This window comes from Schistocerca americana, chromosome 1 (assembly GCF_021461395.2).
Source record: "Schistocerca americana isolate TAMUIC-IGC-003095 chromosome 1, iqSchAmer2.1, whole genome shotgun sequence".
Taxonomy (NCBI): domain Eukaryota; kingdom Metazoa; phylum Arthropoda; class Insecta; order Orthoptera; family Acrididae; genus Schistocerca; species Schistocerca americana.
The window spans coordinates 248,348,065-248,375,778 of NC_060119.1; the positions used below are offsets into that span (position 1 = coordinate 248,348,065).

The following is a 27,714-nucleotide window of genomic DNA, read 5'->3' on the forward strand; positions in this document are numbered from 1 at the left end:
AGCGAATGTGACTCCGAAGTAATAAATTTCAGTTCTTCCTCTTGCATTTCGTGTGAAAATGTTCCCCGGAACATATTATTTGTATTCACACAGAAGCAGAAAGCGGAAGTAATGGTAAGAGTGAGGAAAGATCCAGCACAGGAAAGTTTGTACACGAAGGATGAAACGTTTAATCTTCCGCCAATTGTTAGAAGGGGAGTACTAACTTTGGTCCGACGAGGATGCAAGAAAATGAACAACTGCGGCTATGTTAAAGGAAATATCCAACCGCCACCTGAAGCGATTTGGAAAGAGAATAGAGGACATAAACCAGACGGGGGTAAGAGTCTCGCCCCTCCCGAAATCGAGATAAGAATGTACAACACTGCTTCCCCCTCTTCCCCCCCCCCCCCTCCCCCTCCCCTTGCCATGGAATGCAACGACCCTGAAGATTCACTTTTACCTATGCATTCCCTGCATCCAAAATAAATTGTAGCGTAATTATCTTTAAAAGAGAATCGACAGTGAAGTAATGTTAGTAGTAACAAGAAGCACACTGCTGAATGTAATCGTTCTGAAGGCTTTACTTACTACTATGTGTACATTTCAGGTGACTAACTTTTTTTTCTTTTTCTTCTTGCAGGTGTTCGACTGTCGCTACGTGACAACGACCAGTGGAATGTTTGAAGCACTCTGCAATCACATAAAATACAGCACCAACAAGGGAAATATACGGTATGTATGAACACTTAACAGAATAAAAAGAAAGAATAATAAATCCCTAGTAAATGCTTTTGGATGCTGGTTGTCCTTGTTTTACCTAAAGGTAATCACCCATCACTCAGCGAGGGACTTTGCGGCCAAATATTGAGCAAGAAAGTGTTGGGGGAAAAGGGAGAGCCAATTGGGAATATTAGAAGGGGTTTACCAGATCCAGCATTTGTCTTACAACTAAGGGAAACCCGAAAATCTTCGGCCGATGAGAACTGTTTCTAGACAGTGGAGAAAATAACAGCAATCAGACGAGAAAACAGTCGTTTTATTACGACAGAACTAAATTTCAACTATTACATATTCATCTTTAGTGCTAAAAATTACAAAGAAAGAGAATCAGGAACCACTATAAGATAGCAAACATCGAATCGTAAGAGCAAACATAAGCATTACACAATAACACACCACATAACAACAGGTGAATTAGTCCAAAGAGCCACATAGTAAACAATATTGGTTGATGCAGAACATACAGGAGTCTAACATGAACTGTAGCCATTACATACATGTTTGAATAGGAAGCAAATGTGACGTCCGAGATGTGTGGTGCCCTGTATTGAGGCACGCTATCGATTGCTGTTCTTTTGTTCGTTGTGTACATTCAACGATCGCTGCACACAACGGGGTTTGTATGGACTCCAATCTGATTACAACTAGTTTTAAATCAGTTCTGCGTCAGTGTGCCTCCAACAAAAAATATGAAACTCAGTTTTTGTGAATGTCCAATTGTCCATGTGCATACGGAGTAAAGCCGATGACTTGTTCGACGTCGAAGTGTATCTCACCACCGCCACATGAGGAGTGTCGCGATGGGTGCCAATATCCGCCGGTTTTTATCGATAAGCATAGAAACGTCTGCAACAGCTTTTCTCCAAGAGCACTCGAACAAAAATATTTACATCAGCAGCAGAAACGAAGGGGATATGTCGCCAGCTTCTCACTGAAACAAAGACAAAAGCTTTTGAAGAAGAAGAGTACTATTGTAACAACAATTACAATTCCTGCTGTAAGGAAATTGCCCAGTCAGAGACACAGACAACCATCAGAAACATAGAAATGTTCTCGTTTACGATGAAGAAATTACGCCTGTAATCTTCCTATAGAAATCTAAGATAAACTGCACAAAGAGTTTTCAGGTATCATGACTTGCAGCATTGGTGCCCTTTTCTCGATTAAAAAACTGTTCCTCAATTTTCACCACAGGAAACGAGATACAAATAAACCTGCAGTCATAGTGGACTTCGTCAGAGCCAGCACCTATAGTGTGCTGGCAGAGCGGGCTGTGTGTTCAATCACGAAGGTTTGTGGGCACTGTTTTCTATTCAACACGCCTCCAAGGGTCATTTCCAGTTTAAAGCAGGATTTCCCAAACTATGTTCGATGGAAGGTGAATAACGATCTGCAGAACACTATTAATAACTTCGAGTTTTTTCGACGTTTTGACAATAATTATGATGCAAATAACCTTCACGGGTTCGCTGCCGGACGACGTTGTGCCAATTGCACAGTATATCCTCGGAGCAGCTGTCCAACATATTCAGGTGGTTGAACCTCGCTAGTGGCTAGCTACGACTGACGGTATCCGCACTTCGACGCTCTGTATATAGAACACAAGCGAAGAATGGCAGGCGTGGAAATCACGCAAGCCTGATGATTTTCCGGCCGGAGTGGCCGAGCGGTTCTAGGCGCTGGAATTGCGCGACCGCTACGGTCGCAGGTTCGAATCCTGCCTCGGGCATGGATATGTGTGATGTCCTTAGGTTAGTTAGGTTTAAGTAGTTCTAAGTTCTAGGGGACTGATGACCTCAGTCCCATAGTGCTCAGAGCCATTTGAACCATTTTGTGAACCTAATGATTTGTAGATGGATAGCGCCATACTCAACCGGCCGCGCGGAGTGGCCGCGCGGGTAGAGGCGCCATGTCACTAATCGTGCGGCCCCTCCCGAGGGAGGTTCGAGCTCCCTCGGGCATGGTTGTGAGTGTTGTCCTTAACGTTAAGTTAGTTTAAGTAGTGTGTAAGTCTAGGGACCGATGACCTCATCAGTTTGGTCCCTTTGGAATTCACACACATTTGAACATTTGAACACATACTCAAACTCCCTCTGCCCAAAGTCGCAGAGTGGTCCTCCTGCACTTGCGCTGTCCGCTATGTTTACTAACAGTGCGGCCATATGTCACTCACTCCGCCGGGAAAGATTGAAAAGTCACAGTAATTATGATTTGTGTGTTATTAGTTATGATTTAAAACTCGAATAATCACTGAATAAAACAAGCTTTTCTCGTTTTTTTAAAAATTATATAAACCTTCAAAATAAACAATGTATTCGATCGAAGTACCAGGATTCTCAAAGTGTTGGGGCAGAGGAAAAGTCTGAGAATCCCTGTTTTACAACGTACGCATTGTTATAAGATTATGGCAAGTGGGTTAGTGTGCACGCGAAGTTTTTCGTCGATTTGGTGTACACCACACCGATATCACTCGAGCTTATTTCGAGAAACACAAAATACAAAAGATTTGGTTATTTTGTGCTCAACAGTACCAGCGGTTTGAATCTCCATGCAAGTAATGGCTCGTAGGTCATACGTAAAAGTAGGCTGAAGTTTAACAGATCAGTCAGGAATAATCACTGCTCAAGAAGTGGAATACGGAAGTACTAAAGAATGAAGAGATACGTTTGAAATTCTTCGAGGCTATAGATACTGCAATAAGGAATAGCTCAATAGGCAGTTAAGTTGAGAGGAATGGACGTTTCTAACAAGGACAATCACAGAAGTTGTAAAGAAAAACATATGTACAAAGAAAGCACGGGTATCAGAAGAAATACTTCAATTTATCGAAGAAAACAAGGAAGTACAAAAATGTTCAATGAAGTTCGGGAATACACAAATACAAGTTACTTAGGAATGAAATGAACAGGAAGTGTAGAGAAGCTAATGCGAAAATTCTGCATGAAAGATGTAAAGAAATCGAAAAAGAAATGATTGTCGGAAGGACTGACTCAATATATAGAAAAATCAAAACAACCTCCTGTGAAATTAGAAACATGGGTGGTAACATTAAGAGCGCAATAGAAATTCCACTGTTAAATGCAGAGGAGAGAGCGGTTACGCGGAAAGAGCACATTGAAGACCTCTATGAGAATTTTAAAGTGCTACGGAAGTCTTAAGATCGAAGAAAGCAGAAGCGATAATAACATTCAATCGGAATTTCTAAAATCATTTGAGAGAGTGGCAACAAAACGGCTATTCTCGTAACATCATCCATACAACTCCCAAGATCGCAAGAGGAGAAAAGTGCGAGAATTATTGCACACCGAGCGAGGTGGCGCAGTGGTTAGCACACTGGCCTCGCATTCGGAAGGACGACGGTTCAATCCCGCGTCCGGCCATCTTGATTTAGGTTTTCCGTGATTTCCCTAAATCGCTCCAGGCAAATTCCAGGATGGTTCCTTTCAAAGGGCACGGCCGACTTCCTTCCCTAATCCGATGAGACCGATGACCTCGCTGTCTGGTCTCCTTCCCCCCAAAAACAACCAACCAACCAACAACAATTATTGCACAGTCAGCTTAATAGCTCATACCTTCAAATTCCTGACAAGAATAACATAGACAAGAATCGAAAAGAAAATGTGTTAGATGACCATAAGTTTGGCTTTAGGAAAGGTAAAGGCACCAGAGAGGCAAGTCTGACATTGCCGTTGATAATTGAAGAAAGACTAAATAAAAATCAAGACATATTCATAGCATTCGTCGACCTGGAAAAAGCACTGGACAATGTCAAATGATGTAAGATAGTCGAAATTCTGAGGAAAATAAGGGGAAGCTACAGGGAAAGACAGGTAATGAAGAACGTAGATGATACAGTAAGAGTGGAAGACCAAGAGCGAAGTGAACAGACTAAAAAAGGTGTAAGAAAGGGATGCAGTCTTTCGCCTCTACTGTTCAGTCGATACATCGAAGAAGCAGTGATGGAAATAAAAGAAAGTTTCAGGAGTGGGATTCAAGGCGAAAGGGTTCGTTGATGAGATTGCTATGCGCAGTGAAAGTGAAGAAGTGTTACACTATCTGCTGAATAGAATGCACAGTTTAATGAGAAAGACGACAGTAATCAGAACCAGTAAAAATGAAAATAGCGGGAAACCTAACATCAGGACTGGAGACCAGGAAGTAGAAGAAGGTAAGGAATTGTACTAGGTAGCGTAGCAAGGAGTACAAAAAGACTAGCACTGGCAAAAAGGGTAATCCTGGCCAAGAAAAGTCTACTAGTTTCAAACACAGACCTTAATTTGAAGAAGAAATATCTGAGAATGTACGTTTGGAGCACAGCATTGTATGGTAGTGCAACATGGACCGATGGAAAACTGGAACAGAAGAGAATAGAAGCATCTGAGATGTGGTACTACAGAAGAATGTTTAAGATTTGTGGACTGATAAGGTAAGGAATGAGGATGTTCTCCGCGGAATCGACAAGGAAAGGAATATTTGGAAAATATTGACGAATAGAAGGGACAGGATGATAGGACATCAGCTAAGACACCAGAAAATAACTTCCATGCTACATAAGAGGTGTAAAGGATAAAAACTGTAGAGGAAGACAGGGGTCGCGTTGCATCCACCCCAAATAATTGAGGACGTGGGTTGCAAGTGCTGCTCTGAGATTAATAGGTTGGCACAGGAGAAGAATTCGTAGCGGGCGCGCATCAAACCAGTCAGAAGATTGATAGAACTACGCGGTAGATTTTTGAAAGGGCTTTGTCGAGTCAGACAGTTCGTTACCGTCCCTAAACGACAAATATGGTCTCTAGGCGTCCATAACGAACAACAGTACAAACCATCCAGCACCGTGGTGCGATAAGAAGGAGGGGCAAGATAAAACCTGCTGCTGCTCTTGCTGATTATGCATTTACGGAGACTAAACGTCCATGATCATCAGTCTCCTGCTCGGCCTCCCCCTTCCACCCCCACCCCCCACCCCAATTCCCCCAGCCACAGCTTCTCCAGGACGGAAACAGTGTCCCCCATCTGATTGTGTATGCAAGTGAGGGGACATTTTCGAAATGTTTGTGCAGCTAGTATGTGAGGCAGGACGTGGGCACCAGCCCGGCATTCACCTTCTAGGATGTTGGAAAATGCCTATAATTCACATCCAGGCTTGTCTGCTCGCCAGGCGGGTTCGAAACGGGGCTGACACACCTCCTCGTCCCGGAAGCGGCCTCTTTAATGAGCACAAGTATATGTGAGTTCTCTTCGTCGACATGTGCAGGACTAACGCATTACGACAGAAGAGAGTGGAAGACGCCTGTTAGCAATACATATGATAGACAAGAGAAGCTGCGGGTTCAGAAGGTAATTGCGTCATTCGTGGCTCACTATCGAGAGCAATTAGAAGGATGTACTGTATCTGGACAAGATCATACTCGCCAGTCCGACAGTCAATATTTCGGCGATGAGTTCGTATTACAAAACGATAAGGTTGCAACAGTCCCGACCGTCTCGTGAACATATTCCAGCTGGAGGGAGAAATCAATCTAATCTAACGGTCTGCGATTCACATGGACCCGATTAAGCATGCTTGGCAGCTGATCTCCAAGTTACTACAGATTTAGAAGGCATCACTAGGGCGAAACTCAGCTTGTCCTGTTTTCGCATGATATCCTACAAATCATGTAACAGGACAAAATGTAGATTCCATGTTCCTAGATTTTCGGAAAGCGTTGAAAACAGTGCCCAACTACAGACTGTTTACAAAGATCCGAGTATACGGAATAGGTTCGCAGGTATGTGAATGTTCAGGTAACAGAACCCACTACGTTATACTGGACGGCGAGTGTTCATCATTGTCGTTGGAGTGCTCCAGGGGAAATGCGACAGGAACGCACTTGTTCTCGGCGTACATCAATATATGTGGAAAACTTAAGGGCGAAGTAATTTCGCATGATGTGTTTCTGCGAAGTCACAGCTCGAAGAAACTTGGACCACAGACAGAGAGACCTGCTACAGTATGTAACTGAAAAGCAATACGGAATGAGACGAGCGTAAATGACAGTTTCATTCAAAGACAATAATTACCCTCAAATCTCAGTGATTTATGATGGTCACCTGGAGAATACAAAAGGCAGGACATGGTTCCTCATAGGGTGTGTCATCATGCTGGGACCAGTGCATGCTCTCCAACGCGCATGCTGGCCGCATGGTCGGTAAGGATTTCTTGTGATGGGGCGTTCCATTCCTCCGTGAGTGCGATTGGCAACTGCTTGATGATCGCTGGAGCACATGGGCGTGCTGCAGTACGTCTTCCCTAACACGCCACATACGAGTACGGGCTGGATTGGATTTAAGTCGAAGGAGTGGGCAGGCCAGTCCATTCGCTGAATAGCCTCTCGGAGGAGGAATCATGGGCTGCGAAGCGTCTGGTAGAGGGTTGGGAAAGGGAAGACAGGCTGGGATGATAACTGAAGCGTTAATGTAGGGAGAGGCTATAGATGCTAAGGCGACAGTAGGATGGGTATGTGTCAAAACGTTCTACGTCCTGCGTTAGTGTGAGAGAGTCTGCTAAAATTTCTTTGGGATGGAATATAACTGGTATAGAGACAGAGTGAAGAGGGAAGCGCGCATTCGTATGCGTGGTTCAGCAGCCAAGGGCTGCAGATACACTACTGGCCATTAAAATTCCTACACCAAGAAGAAATGCAGATGATAAACGGGTATTCATTGGACAAATATATTATACTAGAACTGACACGTGATTACATTTTCACGCAATTTGGGTGCATAGATCCTGAGAAATCAGTACCCAGAACCACCTCTGGCAGTAATGACAGCCTTGATACGCCTGGGCATTGAGTCAAACAGAGCTCGGATGGCGTGTACTAGTACAGTTGCCCATGCAGCTTCAGCACGATACCACAGTTCATCAAGAGAACTGATTGCCGTATTGTGACGACCCAGTTGCGCGGCCACCATTGACCAGACGTTTTCAATTGGTGAGAGATCTGGAGAATGTGCTGGCCAGGGGAGCAGTCGAATATTTTCTGTATCCAGAAAGGCCCGTACAGGACCTGCAACATGCTGTCGTGCATTATCCTGTTGAAATGTAGGGTTTCGCAGGGATCGAATGAAGGGTAGAGCCACGGGTCGTAACACATCTGAAATGTAACGTATACTGTTCAGAGTGCCGTCAATGCGAACACGAGGTGACCGAGACGTGTAACCATTGACACCCCATACCATCACGCCGGGCGATACGCCAGTATGGCGATGACGAATTCACGCTTCCAATGTGCGTTCACCGCGATGTCGCCAAACACGGATGCGACCATCATGATGCTGTAAAGAGAACCTGGATTCATGTTTTGCCATTCGGGCACCCTGGTTCGTCGTTGAGTACACCATCGCAGGCGCTCCTGTCTGTTATGCACCGTCAAGGGGAACCGCAGCCATGGTGTCCGAGCTGATAGTCCATGCTGCTGCAAACGTCGTCGAACTGTTCGTGCAGATGGTTGTTGTCTTGCAAACGTCCCCATCTGTTGACTCAGAGATCGAGACGTGGCTGCACGATCCGTTACAGCCATGCGGATAAGATGCGTGTCATCTCGACTGCTGATGATACGATGCCGTTGGGATCCAGCACGGCGTTCCGTATTACCCTCCTGAATCCACCTATTCCATATTCTGCTAACAGTCATTGTATCTCGACCAACGCTAGCAGCAATGTCGCGATACGATAAGCCGCAATCGTGATAGGCTACAATCCGACCTTATCAAAGTTGGAAACGTGATGGTACGCATTTCTCCTCCTTACACGAGGCATCACAACAACGTTTCCCCAGGCAACACCGGTCAAGTGTTGTTTGCGTATTAGAAATCGGTTGGAAACTTTGCTCATGTCAGCACGTTGTAGGGGTTGCCACCGGCGACAACCTTGTGTGAATGCTCTGAAAAGCCAATCATTTGCAAATCACAGCATCTTCTTCCTGTCGATTAAATTTCGCGTCTGTAGCACCTCATCTTCGTGGTGTAGCAATTTTAGTGGCCAGTAGTGTAGTTGGGAAGACAATGGGGTCAGACCTCCAGGTTTGCGAGAGGTATTTGAGGACCATACCGGCCTGCTATTAGGACCGCTAAATTCACTGACGATGCGTAAGAATGCCGCGAAAGTGATGATAAATGATAAATTTGAGAAATCCAGTGCCGTGTCGATTACGGAAGGAGATGTATGATGTCAAGGATAGAGGCCCTTCGGTTACCTGCATCAAAGAGTAAAAGGCAACGTGCTCACAACAAATATTCCATTCGCATTACGCATAAGTAGGCCGACGGTCTTACGACGAAAATTATGTGATAACACAAATTAAATAAAAAGGCACAACATTCTCAAAAATTTACAGTTTTTGTTACACAGAACCAGACACAGGAGTTCGCAAAGAAATTATCAGATAAATTATCCAGCCTAGAGGACCAGTTTTTTGGAGGCTGAATATAGAAAGAGTGAATAACAGACACAACCTGATCAAAAGTTATGTAACGCGGAATTGACCACTAGACTCTGGAAGTCCATCTTTATGCAGGATATTTGCGAGACCTCGGCTGTTCAGCATAAAATGTCAAATCAAAAACACCTCCAGACGTCTATATTTCCAATTTTATTATATTTTTATCACCAGTTTCGGGCTTCAGGCCCCTGTGTGAAGACAACAATAATAACAGCGTAAACTAGGTAACAAAATGGTCGGTTTAAAATTTAAGAAATCAAATAATATTTAGTGCTAATATGTGTTAAACATTTAACAGTCCCTGTACAGTTTGGTTTTTGTTATATGTTTACTACATATTACGATTTTACACAATTTGATTTCTTAAATGTTACACTCCTCCTTTTGTCATGTATTTTAGACTGTCATTAATGTTGTCTTTACAGCGGGAGAGCTCAGTGATTTCGAAAGTGGACCAGCCATTGGATGTGACGTCAGTATTAACCATTGTAAAATTGTGCAAGTCGATTGTTGGTGATGAGATAGTGAAGCAGAAACGCGAAGCAAAGACCACATCCCAACCAAGCCCAGACAGACCTCATGTACTGAAGGACAAGGAGAGTCGAGCACCGCAGAGGGTGGTTGTGAAACAATGCATGAAGTCAGCTGAAGGAATTACTCATAATTTCCAAACTGCTACCAGCCGTCCAACTTGCGCAATGAATGTGCGGAAGGTTTTAAAAAGAGTGCGGTATTTTCTACAGTGGTTGAGCTGTTTCTGACCATCCAGGTGTTTCTATTGTCAACGTTAAGTGACACTTGAGATCTTGTAATGAGTGATGTCACTGGACAAAGGGTGACTGTAGCTGAGTGGTTGGATTGATATGTCATACTACATCCTGTCGCAGTCCGATATAAGGGTTTGAATCTGGAGAATGCTTTGAAAACGCTACCTGCAATGATCTGTATTGCCAAGAGTGACACTGGACTCGCATTCGGGAGGACGACGGTTCAATCCCGCGTCCAGCCATCCTGATTTAGGTTTTCCGTGATTTCCCTAAATCACTCCAGGCAAATGCCGGGATGGTTCCTCTGAAAGGGCACGGCCGACTTCCTTCCCAATCCTTCCCTAATCCGATGAGACCGATGACCACGCTGTCTGGTCTCCTTCCCCAAACCAACCAACCACCCAACCAACCAAGAGTGAGGGCCACAGTAGGTGGTGTTGCAGTACGGAAATGTTCTATGTGGTTATTGTGCGGTCTCCTGATTGCCCTTAATAAAACAGTAAATGCGGAAGGATAAGAACACATTTTACAACATCGTGGTCTGCATACTGCAGAGCATTGGTTCCCAGCCTGGAGGTAATTACCTCCTGAGAGGCAAAATGAAATTCTTTGAAGGATAAAAACTAAATGATTCTATTCTGTTTCAGTCACGAAACTAAATTATTTTCAAAATACCATTACCATTATCACCATTTTGTAAGATTCTAACATTGTTTGTGTTTGTATGTATCAAACTGGGGCCCAAGAAACTACGGAGAGGTTTCGTCCCGCCGTCGCCCTCAGTTGTTTACAACCCCACAACAGGCTACAACGGTCCACCAACCCCACCGCCGCCCCACATCGAACCCAGGGCTATTGTGCGTTTCGACCCCCAGTGGACCCCAGGGAAGGTCTCATACCAGATGAGTGTAACCCCAAATATTTGCGTGGTAGAAGAAGTATGGTGAACGCATACGTGGAAACGATGTTGGCGCAGTAATCGCTGACACAGTGTACCTGAGGCGGAATAAGCGGAACCAGCCCGCATTCACCAAGATGGATTGAAAACCGCCTTAAAGACCATCCACAAGTTGGCCGGCACACCAGACCTCGACACTAATCCCCCAGATGGATTCGTGCCGGGGACCGGCACGCCTTCCCGCTCGGGAAGCAGCGCGTTAGACCGCGCGGCTAGCCTGGTGGGCTTGTTTGTGTAACTTAGTACTAATTACTCTTTCTCAATTATTAGCATCAAGGCAGGTGCCTCACATACTTCACCCACTACACACATATGTTGTGCTTTGTCCTTACATCACTGATGACAAAAGTCAGACATATACGTAAGAAATGCTAAATATCTCAAGAACATATCTTTGGCAAGTTGTAGGTAGTGCTTGCAGTAGTCCATGAATTGCTTCATCACTCACTTCGAAACACACAAATGAACTTACAGCATGACACAGCCATAGCTACTTAAGGGCTACTGCAGGGCTGTATACTGTATTTTTATTATTATTATTATAATTATTATTAGAGTGGCATTAACAGCATGCAGCCTTCCAATTTCTGCTAGTTCAGAAGTAAGCAGTGCAGCCATCAAATGGTTTACGAACAATAAGTATAGTGCACACATCTGAAATTGTTTGATTTTAAATGGGGTAGCAGTGTGCAGGTCAAGCAAGCGCCACAATGGAGATGAGGAGGAAATATCTTTTACAACAAGTGTCTATCCTCACTGTGGACAGTTATTTTTCTTATCTGAGGAGGAGCTGTGCATAGCACTTTCGATGCACCACGAATTCCTTCACCATTCATTGTAACTTCCTCTCCCTCCACACACCAACACACACACACACACACACACACACAAAATCTTTCATCATTTTAAAAATAAAAGTGTTCCAAGAAAAGTCATCCTACAACTTATTTAGGTGCTGAAGTTGGTGATAATGTGGGGCAGAGGCGGTGGGGGATGGTCGGGGCGGGGGGGGGGGGGGAGGTTACCAGCTAATGTCTGCTTGCTCTAAGGAATAATGGTCTAAGAATGGTTGCGTACCAATGCAGTAGGGGAACAAGGCGCACATGATGATTGTGTTTGTATCAATATGACAAAGCACCCTGTCATAACTTAGCTTCTGAGGCAATTGATTTTGGATCAACCTACCCAGAATCACGACCTGAACCAAATGGAACATGAAGTTGTAATTGAATCAGAGATAATAAATCGAGTCTCTCAGGACAAGTTTTTGTACAACGGATGAAATAAGAATCACTTGATCGCTTTTCTTAAAAAGGAATTGCGAGAAGATTGCAAACAAGGAGCAAGAAGATGCTGACGTTATGATTGTAACATCTGCAATTTCAAGAATCAACGATTTTGACAGTGGGAGAAGATGTCAACCTCCTTACTCATTACGGATTTTTTTCTAAATCCAGGGAAAGTGCAGAAGACAAGTCGCTATTGCACTGCATCCTCCAAGTTCGACAGTGAAGATATCCTGTTCATTCACGTCGTTAGTGGCTGTGATACAACATCCGCTTTTTTCTGTTAAGGAAAAATGAAGTTTTCCAATGTTATTAAGAAACATGGACACGTAAACCCACCTGTAGGGACATTCAAGAAAACAGACGCTACCCATGAAGAAATAATAACATAAGGAGAACAGTTTATTATCGCACTATATAGTAGAGGGGTCAGCAGTTTCCAGACGGTTTATGATTTGCGGCATCTGTTATCCACTGAGCCTGCCATGAAGAGAAAACTGAATTTTGCGAAGTTGCGGCCCACGAAAGATGCCCTGATACATTATTCCTTATGGAGTTACCAGAAAGTCCGAAGTTGGATGGGAAACAGGATATCTTCCGAGAAATAGGGCTGGAAGCACGATCCGAGGCCGTTTTTAATAAGCCAAGATCAGACATCTGAGTCAGTTCGTCACGTTCTTTTGAACTCAATTAAGTAGAGCTGTGCTGGAGCATGTTCCTGCAGAAAAGCAAATTTCAAATGTTCTTCCATCTGCAGAAATTGCAAGGTAGTCAACTGTGAAAACGTGCCAGAAAGTGAAAAAGAAATAGATTTTATGGAAATTATTGAGAGAAGATACGTCGAAATGATCGAATTGGAAGAAGCTCATAACTGTTGGAAGAACAAGTCGATCTGGGACACATTCGATCTACTTACTTAAGGCATTTCTAGTGACACCGGGAAACTCTGTCTATCAAAACGTCGGAAGTGACTCACATACCCACATCAACTGCGCTAAAGGTTGACGTAAACTGTCAGAGGTATTACGCATCCAGAAGTGATAAAGTACAGTAAAAGTTAATGCATGTTTAATTACATTAAATCCACCTATGTTTCATATGTATTGTACAGTTTCTTTACCCAAGTATAATTAGCTACTTATTTCAGACTGCATATTTCAGTTAGTAATGGTTCAGCTTTCTGTCATGAGTTTTTAACACATATATCATAACGAGTAAATGTTGTAGTTGCATAATATGCAACAGGAATCATAATATATGCCCAGGAACCAACTGATTGCGTATGAAGTGAGTAAATACCGCAAAGTGAGATTTTCGTCTCCAATATATTTCTACTTTATACACAGAAACTAAAATAAAAGTGCTCAAAATCTAGTTATGATGCCATTTTGCACAAAATTTGAGAAATTAGTAAATGTTGACGAATTGTTGGGCCCTTGGCATTGGTTAGAGAAAAAAGTTGTAGTAATTAAATTTGTAGATAATTCTGTGCTCTTTTTATAAAGAAATAAACTTCAAAGCAATACGAGCACAAAAACTGAGATTTTTGAAGAAACTGAAAATTGTTGAGTACAGAAAGTTTATCTAAGATAATTTTTTTAACAGACCTTGGTTTTCCATTCTTTCCAACCTGATGAACAAGTTAAAAAATATAAAGTCCTCTATCCCACCTTGTGTAAAGCGTATCTACTATTTGACTGGATTATTTTCTGACACAGCAGGTGACCAGCTCTTCTTCGGCGAACATTATTGTTCCAAATATTATTATTTACCTTAAAGTCATTTCTTACGCGTCGTGCGGTTTGCGGCATGAGCAGTGACACATTCCCTCTAGCATCCCATTTAATTCGTATCACAGTCACAGACTTAAGCCCTCATTTCCAGTAGCAAACATTCAGCTGTCTTTTTTCACATTGAAATACATTTAAATCTCACTAATATGAACTACAGGTTACAACTTCGTGGGAAACTGGGACTTAAACCCAGACACTTTTCTTCTGCAGGCAATTTTTTTTCTACACGCCTCTTACATACACTATGTGATCAAAAGTATCCGGGCACCTGGCTGCAAATGACTTCCAAGTTCGTTGCGCCCTCCATCGGTAATGTGTTGGCCCACCCTTAGCCTTGATGATAGCTTCCACTCTCGCAGGCACACGTTCAAAAGGTGCTTGGGGAATGGCGGCCCATTCTTAACAGAGTGCTGCACCGAGGAGAGGTATCGATGGCGGTCGGTTAGATCTGGCACGAAGGCGGCGTTCCAAAACATCCCAAAGGTGTTCTATAGGATTCAGGTCAGGAGTCTGGGCAGGACAGTCCATTACAGGGATGTTATTGTCCTGTAACCACTTAGCGGTGCATTATGAACATGTGTTCGATTGTGGTGAAAGATGTAATCGCCATTCCCGAATTGCTCTTCGACAGTGGGAAGCAAGAAGATGCCTAAAACATCAATGTAGGCCTGTCCTCTGATAGTGCCGCGCAAAACAACAAGGGATGCAAGCCCCTTCGATGAAAAACACGACCACACCGTAACACCACCGCCTCCGAATTTTACTGTTGGCACTACATACGCTGGCAGATGACGTTCATCGAGCATTCCCCATACCCACACCTTGCCGTCAGATCGTCACATTGTGTTCCGTGATTCGTCATTTCACCCAACGTTTTGGTTCAAATGGCTCTGAGCACTATAGGACTTAACTACTTTGGTCATTAGTCCCCTAGAACTTAGAACTACTTAAACCTAACTAACCTAAGGACATCACACACATCCATGCCCGAGGCAGGATTCGAACCTGCGGCCGTAGCGGTCGCGCGGTTCCAGACTGTTGCGCCTAGAACTGCTCGGCCACTCCGGCCGGCCCCCAACGTTTTCCCACTGTTCAATCGTCCAATGTTTACGCTTCTTACACCAAACGAGGCATCGTTTGGCATTTATCGGCATGATGTGTGGCATATGAGCAGCCGCTCGACCATGAAATCCAAGTGTTCTCACCTCCAGCCTGTCATAGTACTTGCAGTGGATTCTGATGCAGTTTGGAATTCCTGTGTGATGGTCTGGGTAGATGTCTGCCTAATACACGTTACGACTCTCTTCAACTGTCGGCGGTCTCTGTCAGTCAACAGACGAAGTCGGCCTGTAAGCTTTTGTGTTGTGCGTCTCCCTTCACGTTTCCACAGCCGCGCGGTGTTGTCACGCGGTTTGTGCCGCCATGTCAAGGATCGCGCGGTCTCTCCCGGCGGAGGTTCGAGTCCTCTCTCGGGCATGGGTGTGTGTGTTGTTCTTAGCATTGTTGTTTTGGTCATCAGTCTACTGACTGGTTTGATGCGGCCCGCCACGAATTCCTTTCCTGTGCTAACCTCTTCATCTCAGAGTAGCATTTGCAACCTACATCCTCAATTATTTGCTTGACGTATTCCAATCTCTGTCTTCCTCTACAGTTTTTGCCCTCTAGTACCATGGAAGTCATTCCCTCATGTCTTAGCAGATGTCCTATCATCCTGTCCCTTCTCCTATCAGTGTTTTGCACATATTCCTTTCCTCTCCGATTCTGCGTAGAACCTCCTCATTCCTTACCTTATCAGTCCACCTAATTTTCAACATTCGTCTATAGCACCACATCTCAAATGCTTCGATTCTCTTCTGTTCCGGTTTTCCCACAGTCCATGTTTCACTACCATACAATGCTGTACTCCAGACGTACATCCTCAGAAATTTCTTCCTCAAATTAAGGCCGGTATTTGATATTAGTAGACTTCTCTTGGCCAGAAATGCCTTTTTTGCCATAGCGAGTCTGCTTTTGATGTCCTCCTTGCTCCGTCCGTCATTGGTTATTTTATTACCTAGGTAACAGAATTACTTAACTTCATTGACTTCGTGACCATCAATCCTGATGTTAAGTTTCTCGCTGTTCTCATTTCTACTACTTCTCATTACCTTCGTCTTTCTCCGATGTACTCTCAAACCATACTGTGTACTCATTAGACTGTTCATTCCATTCAGCAGATCATTTAATTCTTCTTCACTTTCACTCAGGACAGCAATGTCATCAGCGAATCGTATCATAGATATCCTTTCACCTTCTATTTTAATTCCACTCCTGATCCATTCTTTTATTTCCATCATTGCTTCCTCGATGTACAGATTGAAGAGTAGGGGCGAAAGGCTACAGCCTTGTCTTACACCCTTCTTAATACGAGCACTTCGTTCTTGATCGTCCACTCTTATTATTCCCTCTTGGTTGTTGTACATATTGTATATGATCCGTCTCTCCCTATAGCTTACCCCTACTTTTTTCAGAATCTCGAACAGCTTGCACCATTTATATTGTCGAACGCTTTTTCCGGGTCGACAAATCCTATGAAATTGTCTTGATGTTTCTTTAGCCTTGCTTCCATTATTAGCCGTTACGTCAGAATTGCCTCTCTCGTCCCTTTACTTTTCCTAAAGCCAAACTGATCGTCACCTAGAGCATTCTCAATTTTCTTTTCCATTCTTCTGTATATTATTCTTGTAAGCAGCTTCGATGCATGAGCTGTTAAGCTGATTGTGCGATAATTCTCGCACTTGTCAGATCTTGCCGTCTTCGGAATTGTGTGGATGATGCTTTTCCGAAAGTCAGATGGTATATCGCCACTCATATATTCTACGCACCAACGTGAATAGTCGTTTTGTTGCCACTTACCCCAATGATTTTAGAAATTCTGATGGAATGTTATCTATCCCTTCTGCTTTATTTGACCGTAAGTCCTCCAAAGCTTTTTTAAAGTCCGATTCTAATACTGGATCCCCTATCTCTTCTAAATCGACTCCTGTTTCTTCTTCTATCACATCAGATCTTCACCCTCATAGAGACTTTCAATGTATTCTTTCCACCTATCTGCTCTCTCCTCTCCATTTAACAGTGGAATTCCCGTTGCACTCTTAATGTTACCACCGTTGCTTTTAATGTCACCAAAGGTTGTTTTCACTTTCCTGTATGCTGAGTCTGTCCTTCCGATAATCATATCTTTTTAGATGTCTTCACATTTTTCCTGCAGCCATTTAGTCTTAGCTTCCCTGCACTTCCTATTTATTTCATTCCTCAGCGACTTGTGTTTCTGTATTCCTGATTTTCCCGGAACATGTTTGTACTTCCTCCTTTCATCAATCAACTGAAGTATTTCTTCTGTTACCCATGGTTTCTTCGCAGCTACCTTCTTTGTACCTATGTTTTCCTTCCCAACTTCTGTGATGGCCCTTTTTAGAGATGTCCATTCCTCTTCAACTGTACTGCCTACTGCGCTATTCCTTATTGCTGTATCTATAGCGTTAGAGAACTTCAAACGTATCTCGTCATTCCTTAGTACTTCCGTATCCCACTTTTTTGCGTATTGATTCTTCCTGACTAATGTCTTGAGCTTCAACCTACTCTTCATCACTACTATATTGTGATCTGAGTCTATATCTGCTCCTGGGTACGCCTTACAATCCAGTATCTGATTTCGGAATCTCTGTCTGACCATGATGTAATCTAATTGAAATCTTCCCGTATCTCCCGGCCTTTTCCAAGTATACCTCCTCCTCTTGTGATTCTTGAACAGGGTATTCGCTATTACTGGCTGAAACTTGTTACAGAACTCAATTAGTCTTTCTCCTCTTTCATTACTTGTCCCAAGCCCGTATTCTCCTGTAACCTTTTCTTCTACGCCTTCCCCTACAACTGCATTCCAGTCGCCCATGACTATTAGATTTTCGTCCCCCTTTACATACTGCATTACCCTTTCAATATCCTCATACACTTTCTCTATCTGTTCATCTTCAGCTTGTGACGTCGGCATGTATACCTGAACTATCGTTGGCGGTGTTGGTCTGCTGTCGATTCTGATTAGAACAACCCGGTCACTGAACTGTTCACAGTAACACACCCTCTGCCCTACCTTCCTATTCATAACGAATCCTAGACCTGTTATACCATTTTCTGCTGCTGTTGATATTAGCCGATACTCATCTGACCAGAAATCCTTGTCTTCCTTCCACTTCACTTCACTGACACCTACTATATCTAGATTGAGCCTTTGCATTTCCCTTTTCAGATTTTCTAGTTTCCCTACCACGTTCAAGCTTCTGACATTCCACGCCCCGACTCGTAGAACGTTATCCTTTCGCTGATTATTCAATTTTTTTCTCATGGTAACCTCCCCCTTGGCAGTCCCCTCCCGGAGATCCGAATGGGGGACTATTCCGGAATCTTTTGCCAATGGAGAGATCATCATGACACTTCTTCAATTACAGGCCACATGTCCTGTGGATATACGTTACGTGTCTTTAATGCAGTGGTTTCCATTGCCTTCTGCATCCTCATGTCGTTGATCATTGCTGATTCTTCCGCCTTTAGGGGAAATTTCCTACCCTTAGGACAAGACAGTGCCCTGAACCTCTATCCGCTCCTCCGCACTCTTTGACAAGGCCGTTGGCAGAATGAGGCTGACTTCTTATGCCGGAAGTCTTCGGCCGCCAATGCTGATTATTTATCAAAATTTAGGCAGTGGTCGGGATCGAACCCGGGACCGAAGACGTTTTGATTATGAATCAAAGACGCTACCCCTAGACCACGGGTGCTTAGCATAAGTTACTTTAAGTAAGTCTAGGGACCGATGAACTCAGCAATTTGGTCCCTGAGGAATTCATACACATTTGGAAACGTTTCCACTTCACTCTCACATCGGAAACAATGGTCCTAGGGATGTCTAGAGTGTGGAAATCTCGCGTACAGACGTATGACACAAGTGGCACCCAATCACCTGACCACGTTCGAAATCCGTGAGTTCCGCGGAGCGCCCCATCTGCTCTCTCACGATGTCTAATGACTACTGAGGTAGCTGATATGGAGTACCTGGCAGTAGGTGGCAGCAGAAAGCACCTTGTACGAAAAAAGTATGTTTTTGGAAGTGTCCGGATACTTTTTCTCGCATAGTGTACATACCACTCATCTATACGAGAAGGGAAATGTACAGGGAGGTACCGTGTGTGGTTCAGTGCATAAAGCTTATCGGCTGAAACCGTTACACAGAGTATTGCGAAGTCCGCGTTTTGAACCTAGGTTTCTGGCCACTCCAGCGATATGGAAACCGACTCAGAGAGCGGAGGCGATGGCTTCTGCCTGCGAATCTCCAAATTTTCACGACGAACTGAATACTTGATGATGTTTCGGTAGTGCAGCCGGTCGTAGTTTTCTACCACAGAAGATATTTCATTTGAACAAGTGTCACACATCTTCCGGTAACATGTCGAGACATATTAGCTACCCATATCGCACAGTTACGTAGCATACTGCATGCGTACCGCAAACGCTTCGTGATAGTCGTTGCACCACCGACCAGTGCTAACAAGCAGCGCCCACGTTGTTGGAAACGAGAAACTCGTATGTCCGGCTGGTTCCCGCCCTCCGGTACCCTCGACTTACCGTGTCGTCTTCATTGAGAGCAAGTCGTGGAAATATGGAGATTCCATACGTTGCCCAATTGACAGTGGCGGCTCCAGTTAACAAAATATCCCTCAAATATATCTCCACGGTCTCTTAAATGGTGTAATCCCAAAAAGAATCAGCAGTAACCAAAATTTTTGAACGTATATCCCGTTCTCGCTTCCCACGCCCGGAGATTTTCTCTGCCTCGTGATGACTGGGTGTTGTGTGCTGTCCTTAGGTTAGTTAGGTTTAACTAGTTCTAAGTTCTAGAGGACTGATGACCATAGATGTTAAGTCCCATAGTGCTCAGAGCCATTTGAACCATTTTGAACGTATATCCTTTTATGCTTGGTGGAAATACCTTGCACGGCAGTGGCAGACTTCGTGGGTTGCAAAAGACGAGTGGAGCAAGGCTGTCCTAAACAACGTTGTTCTGGTGTGTTTGTGGCCCGACCTACATGAGCCACGCCATATTGGTAGGTATTTTATATATTCCAGCCTTATGCAGTAATGATCGTACTTCATCGAACCAAGAAGGAGTACAATCCTAGAAAGAGGATCGCATGAGGATCAGCGTAGACCCACTCTAGTAAGTAAACAACTGCCCGCGTGGTTGGATTGGTAGTTTCTACGTTGTTGTTGAGACCTCAGAACGGTGATAGCTTTGTTATTTCGCTCTCAGGACTGGTTTTTGGAACTTTTATTCTGATTTTACTCGTCAATACGTACTTGTAATCATAACATTAGTTCTCTACAGTGTTTCCAGCCATTGACTTAACACCGACCTTTGTCTCCACACTCTGTGTAGTTCGTAGCTGTGACCTGCGTGGTTTGTGTCAGGTTATGACATAACAGTGGCGAGGAGGAACGGAAATCCTGCAGTACATCAAAGTCGCCAAGTTTATCGAATTGTGGAAACACTAGCTGACGCTCCAACAGCAACAACTGAAACAACAAGAAGAAAAATAACGAATTCAGAAACTGTTCAAGATATGTACTACAGGATATGAGGCCGACCTGTTGACGTGGATAGCACAGCGGAACAATGTTCCATTCAGTACCACTGGTAACTATGCCGGCGTTGTCAGCAAGTACTTTTCCAGCGTCTTTTGCTATTTTTCAACTTCAGCAGTACTTCTGATATTCATATTCAGTCTACTTTGTTATTGTCTTTGGGTAGTTACACTTACGAGCTGATTTTTCAATTAGGATCACTCACAGACTCTAACCGATAACCCAACCCCCGTTTAAAGAATGTAACATTTGCTCTTCGGTTTGAGAAAAGCTAGTTTTTCATTCATCTCAGTGTTTATCACGTCGTATCTCCTGGATTATATGTCGTACAATGATATAATCTTGAAAAAACATTCAGTGGTATGTGCGGATACAGTCTTCAAAGTTTCTTACAAAGAGTGATACTAGAAAGAAGCGATACATTAATACGTCAGGCTTGATGCTGAAGTTCTACTGCATGAGTAACAAATATGCAGTTTTGCTTTCAATATCTTGTGGAAGTCTCAGCAAGAAAAAGTTTAGAAAAGGTTTGAAATTATGTGTGAAGTATTGTCTCGTGGAATCGGGTGTACTGCGGTCGCAGGGAAAACGGAATGAAGACGCATAGTTACGACGTCGAAATATTGTATCGGATGACACAGACCACCGCCAGTACACCCGCTTCCACGAGATGGCAACGAATTGCGGGGTAGTCTACGAAATTACATGAGTGAAGTATTTTGGAAGTCGCTAAGTGCTTTCATTATCAGATTCTGAATGAATATACTCGTAATTTGCGAGCTGTGATCTACGCTGCTTCATATGGTTCAAATGGCTCTGACCACTATGGGACTTAACATCTGTGGTCATCAGTCCCCTAGAACTTAGAACTACTTAAACCTAACTAACCTAAGGACATCACACACATCCATGCCCGGTCACGCGGTTCCAAACTGAAGCGCTTAGAACCGCACGGCCACACAGGCCGGCGCTGCTTCATACATAAACAAAGGTTCTAACTTTATAATTGGTTTATTGTGTTAAATCTTTAGTATATGATTAGACCTCTTAGTGAGTAGATTACGAAAACATTTAAATTTTTTAATTTCAGGCAATAATTATATGAAGTATTGAAAATAAAATGGTTTTTGCCCCTGGCAGCATTTAGATAGGCAACCCACCTTTTTAGTCACTGCACAATACCCTGATCAGCCAGAATGTTATGACCACCTACCAAATAACCGTTATGCCCACTTTGCCTCCAGTTAAAAACTCTCACCGCAGCGATACGTCGTGGCATGGAAACAGTGAGGCCTTGATAGATCGCTGGAGAGAGTTGGCACCACATCTGCTCGCACAAGTCAACCAATTCCCGTAAATTCCGGTGACGGCACCGTTGAGCTGTTTCGCCAAGTTCAATCACATCCCAGATGTTTTCGGTTGGGTTCCGATCTGGCGAGTTGGTGGGGACCAGCACATCAATTGGAACTCGTCACTGTGTTCCTCTAATCACTTCATCACACTCCTGAGCTTCTGACATGGGGAATATCTTGTTGAAAAATGCCACTGCTGTCGGGAAACATTTAAAGTAACAAGGGAATGGATGTACGTGGTCTGTAACCAGTTTACGATACTCCTTGGCCGTCATGGTGCCTTGCACGAGTTCCATTGTACCCAAGGATCCCCACGTGAATGTTCCCCGGAGCATATTGGACCCGTCGCCAGCTTGTCTTCGTCCCGCAGTACAGATGTTAAGGAGTTGTTCCCCTGAAAGACGACGGATTTCGTCCTCCCATAGGCATGACGAGGAAGGTATCGGGATTCGTCAGATCATGGAAAGTTCTGCCACTGCTCCAACGTCCAGCGCCGATGATCACGTGCCCATTCAGTCGTAGTTGCCGATGTCGTGGTGTAAACATTGGCCCATGCATGGCTTGTCGACTGCGGAGGCCCGTCGTTAAGAGTGTTTGGTGCACTGTATGTTCACACGCACTTGTACTCCGCCGAGGTTTAAAGTTTGATTTCCGCCACAGTTCGCCACCTTTCCTGTTTTACCAGTCTACCCAGGCCACGACGTCCGACATCCGTAACGAGGGGTGGCTGCCGACACTCACGACTTTTGCTTCGTGTTGAAGACTCTCACCGCAGCACTCCCTGAACACCGGACAAATCGTACAGTTTCCGACTTGCTCTTGCCGAGCCTACGGGCCACCGAATTCTGCCCTCGGTCAAACGCAGATGAATCACACGCCTTCCCCATTCTAGACACGTACAGCACGCTCACTGATACTACATGCATCGTGCGTGTGTTTGACTAGCAGTCATCCCTTGCTAAGTGACGCTGCTATCGTCTGCACGGTGGTCATAACGCTCTGGCTGATCAGTATATACTTAAAAGGCTTGTCATTCGTCATCGTGTGTGTTGTCTACTCATTTCGAGATGCAAATGCATGTAGTTTCCGCCAGACTGAGTTTCATCCGGTGTCAGAAGAAAGTCAACCAATCGTATATAACGTGTTCACAACGTAATACAACTTATACTGAAGAAATTTCCTGGCAGATTAAAACTGTGTGCCGTACTGAGACTCGAACCCGGGACCTTTACCTTTCGCGGGCAAGTGCTCTACCATCTGAGCTACCCAAGCACGACTCACGCCCCCTCCTCACAGCTTTACTTCTGCCAGTACCTCGTCTCCTACCTTCCAAACTTTACAGAAGCTCTCCTGCGAACCTTGCAGAACTAGCACTCCTAAAAGAATGGATATTGCGGGGACATGGCTTAACCACAGCCTTGGGGATGTTTCCAGAATGAGATTTTTACTCTGCAGCGGATTGTTCGCTATATTCCTGGCAGATTAAAATTGTGTTCCAGACCGAGACTCGATCTCGGGACCTTTGCCTTTCGCGGGCAAGTGCTCTACCAGCTGCGCTACCCAACCACGACTCAGGTCCTGTGCTCAGGGCTTTACTTCTGCCAGTACCTCAGATAGTAGAGCATTTGCCTGTGAAAGGCAAAGGTCCCGATTTCGAGTCTCGGTCTGGCATATAGTTTTAATCAGCCTGAAAGTTTCATATCAGCGCACACTCCGCTGCAGAGTGAAAATCTCATTCTGGTTATGCTGAAAAGTTAATTCAGGATGTGCATTTGCACCTGATAAGACTTTCGGACTAGCGCTCTTTTACTAAAGTTGCTTTTGTGCATACCTAGCCTCCCTCAGAGACGTGTTTCCAAAATGAAGCAAAAAGTTCGTAATTAGGGCACACCAAATTCCTTTTTTTAGTTTTTCATTTTTATTTTTTTTAATTACAGAACGTAATATATGGCGTTGCCCACGCCCGGATATTAAAAGCTTTAAATTAAATGATTCTGTGTGGTGTGATATAAACATCAATATTTTCCGTAATCGCTCATTAATGGACCTAGGGTGGTGTTAAACTGTATTCAGTAAAAACTTCTGATGTGATCACGTAGTGATTATTATTGCCTCTTTGATCTTGTAATGACATTTGCCACCCGGAAAGAAATTATGTATCAAACACGAGAAACTGAAAACAAAAATCACCCCACTCAGTATTGGTCGATGTCGGGTAAATATTCAACCCTCTTTACACTTACTAGCCATCATAAACTAGTAATTCTGTTTCGTACTCGTTGTTCGTTTATGAATTAGTATAATTTTTGATACAATATTGCATCATATGCACTTGCGGCGTTTTGTGTGTACCCCTGTACTTCGCTTTTTGTATTAACGATTAATAAAAATTTTATTTCTTTGAATCTGAATGTTATAGGAATTTGTCGCAAGAATTACTCATTATTTTCCATGTACAAATGTGTGGAAAATAATGAGTAATTATTGCAACAAATTTCCTTTTATTTAGTGCGAAATCAAAGATTACCATATAAAATAATGAGTGATTCTTGCTACAAATTGCTTTATGTAGGGCGAAATCAAAGATTACCATGTAAAATAATGAGTAATTCTTGCGATAAAATCCTTTAACTTAGTGCAAAATCAAAGACTACCTTACAATAGGACAGTTCAGACGTTCTATACGTGGTGTACTCTTTTGAAGAATATCTTACACTACTGGCCATTAAAATTCCTACACCACGAAGATGACGTGCTACAGACGCGAAATTTAACTGACAGGAAGAAGATTTTGTGATATGCAAATGATAAGCTTTTCAGAGCATTCACACAAGCTTGGCGCCGGTGGCGACACCTACAACGTGCTGACATGAGGAAAGTTTCTAACCGATTTCTCATACACAAACAGCAGTTGACCGGCGTTGCCTGGTGAAACGTTGTTGAGATGCCTTGTGTAAGGAGGAGAAATGCGTACCATCACGTTTCCGACTTTGATAAAAGTCGGATTGTAGCCTATCGCGATTGTGGTTTATCGTATCGCGACATTGCTGCTCGCGTTGGTCGAGATCCAATGACTGTTAGTACATGTGGCATCGGTGGGTTCAGGAGGGTAATACGGAACGCCGTGCTGGATCCCAACGGCCTCGTATCACTAGCAGTCGAGATGACAGGCATTTTATCCTCATGGCTGTAACGGATCGTGCAGCCACGTCTCGATCCCTGAGTGAACAGATGGGGAAGTTTGCAAGACAACAACCATCTGCACGAACAGTTCGACGACGTTTGCAGCAGCATGGACTATCGGTTCGGAGACCATGGCTGCGATTACCCTTGACGCCACATCACAGACAGGAGCGCCTGTGATGGTGTTCTCAACGACGAACCTGGGTGCACGAATAGCAATACGTCATTTTTTCGGATGAATCCAGGTTCTGTTTACAGCATCATGATGGTCGCACCCGTGTTTGGCGACATCGCGGTGAACACACATTGGAAGCGTGTTTTCGTCATCGCCATACTGGCGTATCACCCGGCGTGATGGTATGGGGTGCCATTGGTTACACGTCTCGGTCACCTCTTGTTTGCATTGAGGGCACTTTGAACAGTGGACGTTACATTTCAGATGTGTTACGATACGTGGCTCTACCCTTCATTCGATCCCTGCGAAACCCTACATTTCAGCAGGATAATGCACGACCGCATGCTGCAGGTCCTGTACGGGCGTTTCTGGATACAGAAAATGTTCGACTACAGCCAGGGCCAGCACATTCTCCAGATCTCTCACCAATTGGAAGCGTCTGGTCAATGGTTGCCAAACAACTGGCTCGTCACAATAAGCCAGTCACTACTCTTGATGAACTGTGGTATCGTGTTGAAGCTGTATGGGCAACTGTATATGTACACACTATCCTCGCTCTGTTTGACTCAATGCCTAGGCGTTTAAAGACCATTATTACGGTCAGAGGTGGTTGTTCTGGGTACTGATTTCTCAAGATCTATGCACCCAAAATGCGTGAAAATGTAATCACATGTCAGTTCTAATATAATATATCTGTCCAATGAATGCCCGTTTATCATCTGCCTTTCTTCTTGGTGTAGCAATTTTAATGGCCAGTAGTGTGTAACATATACTTATAAGCCAGTAAGTGTAAGGGTATTGCTGAGATAAGACTACCAAAAGTTCCACAGGGAGCTATGCCCGTGTGAATTCAAGTTGTACTGTGGAATATTAGATAATGAGAGGATGTCACTATACAAAACCGTAGCTATTTGCATAGTCTGTGCACGTCTTCCCTGGTCACTGGGGCTCATTTCGAAGCGGGACTCATCACTAAAGACACTTCTGCTCCAGTCAGTGATAATACAGGCCAAAAACGTATGACACTGCTGCCCGGACAGCGGGGGCATACTGACCTGACTGTAGCCTGCCATACGTCATGACAATCAGGACTGATGACCTGGGGCACCATTTCTTTTCATAGCAGGACCCCTTTGGTTTTCATCCGCGGCACTCTTACGGCACAGTGGTACGTCGATGATATTCTATGCTCCGTTGGTTGCCCGTCATGGCAAGCCATACTGAACTTCGGTTTCAGCATTATCATGCCCACCCGTACACGGCTTCTGATTCTTGTCTTCGTGCTTGCCAAACCCTACCTTGGTCGCCGGATCTCTCCACAGTTGAAAAGGTTTGGAGCATTATGGGCAGCTCAGGATTTTGGCAATCTAAGGCGCCAATTGGACAGAAATTGGCGCGACATCGCGCAAGAGGACATCCAGTAACTCTATCAATAAATGCCAAGCTAAATAACTACTTGCACAAGGACCGGAGGTTGACCAATGCTGTATTCAATTGCTTAATTTGTGAAGCCCTTAGCTTGCATAAATTATCCGATTTTTCCGAAATTGTAATCCTTCGTTTGTCAGTACATTACAGCACATGTACAGATTTCCGCCCTATTCCGACAATTCGTTCGCGATGTTTTTCTTTTTTTTCTCGCTCTGCCTCTGACCAGTGAACTTCTCCACATTATTCCTTCTGTACTTTTGTCACACGCTACTGTGTGATATCTCCACTCACATTCGATAAGAGCGAATTGAAGAAATTTCTTAGTGCTAATAACGCCGACATTTTTTTCTTTTTTAAATTCGACGAATTCATTACTCTCAGTATTGTTGCCGGGTTGGGGATTTTCTCCTCCCGGGGACTAGGCGTTTGTGTTTTCCTCATCATTTCATCATCATACATCAAAGTGCCGTGACTGGACTGAGTAAAGATTGGGAATTTGTATAGGCGCTGATAACCGCGCAGTTGAGCGCCCCAAAAACCAAATGTCATCATTATTGTTGCTGTTACTGCTCGTGTACGATACAAACTGTAATATTTACTCACTAAGAATGTCTATTTGCTCCTCAAGATACTAATACGGCCAGGTGAAATAAATGCACATATAAATAAATACACAACCGTAAGTATTTCCTGACTCAAGTGACACTGTCGCAGGTTGTTTGCGAACAGTGTCAGGAAAAATTAGAATTATTACTGTCTTAGTAATTGATAATGACAGTAATGTTGTACCAGTTTTGTTCACGCTAACCCTAAACATCCGAAGATGGGTAGCATAACAAAAAGATGATATTA

The 27,714-nt window shown here is 43.9% G+C and overlaps 1 protein-coding gene across 1 annotated transcript in view; it reads left to right on the forward strand.

Moving 5' to 3' along the window:
• Positions 1 to 27,714, forward strand: part of LOC124555160 (nitric oxide synthase, salivary gland) — a 693,873-nt gene that overhangs the window by 395,148 nt on the left and 271,011 nt on the right. The window contains exon 4 of the mRNA XM_047129021.1: positions 623 to 714. Within this exon, the coding sequence (XP_046984977.1) occupies positions 623 to 714 (92 nt within the window). The remainder of the gene's footprint in view (positions 1 to 622; positions 715 to 27,714) is intronic.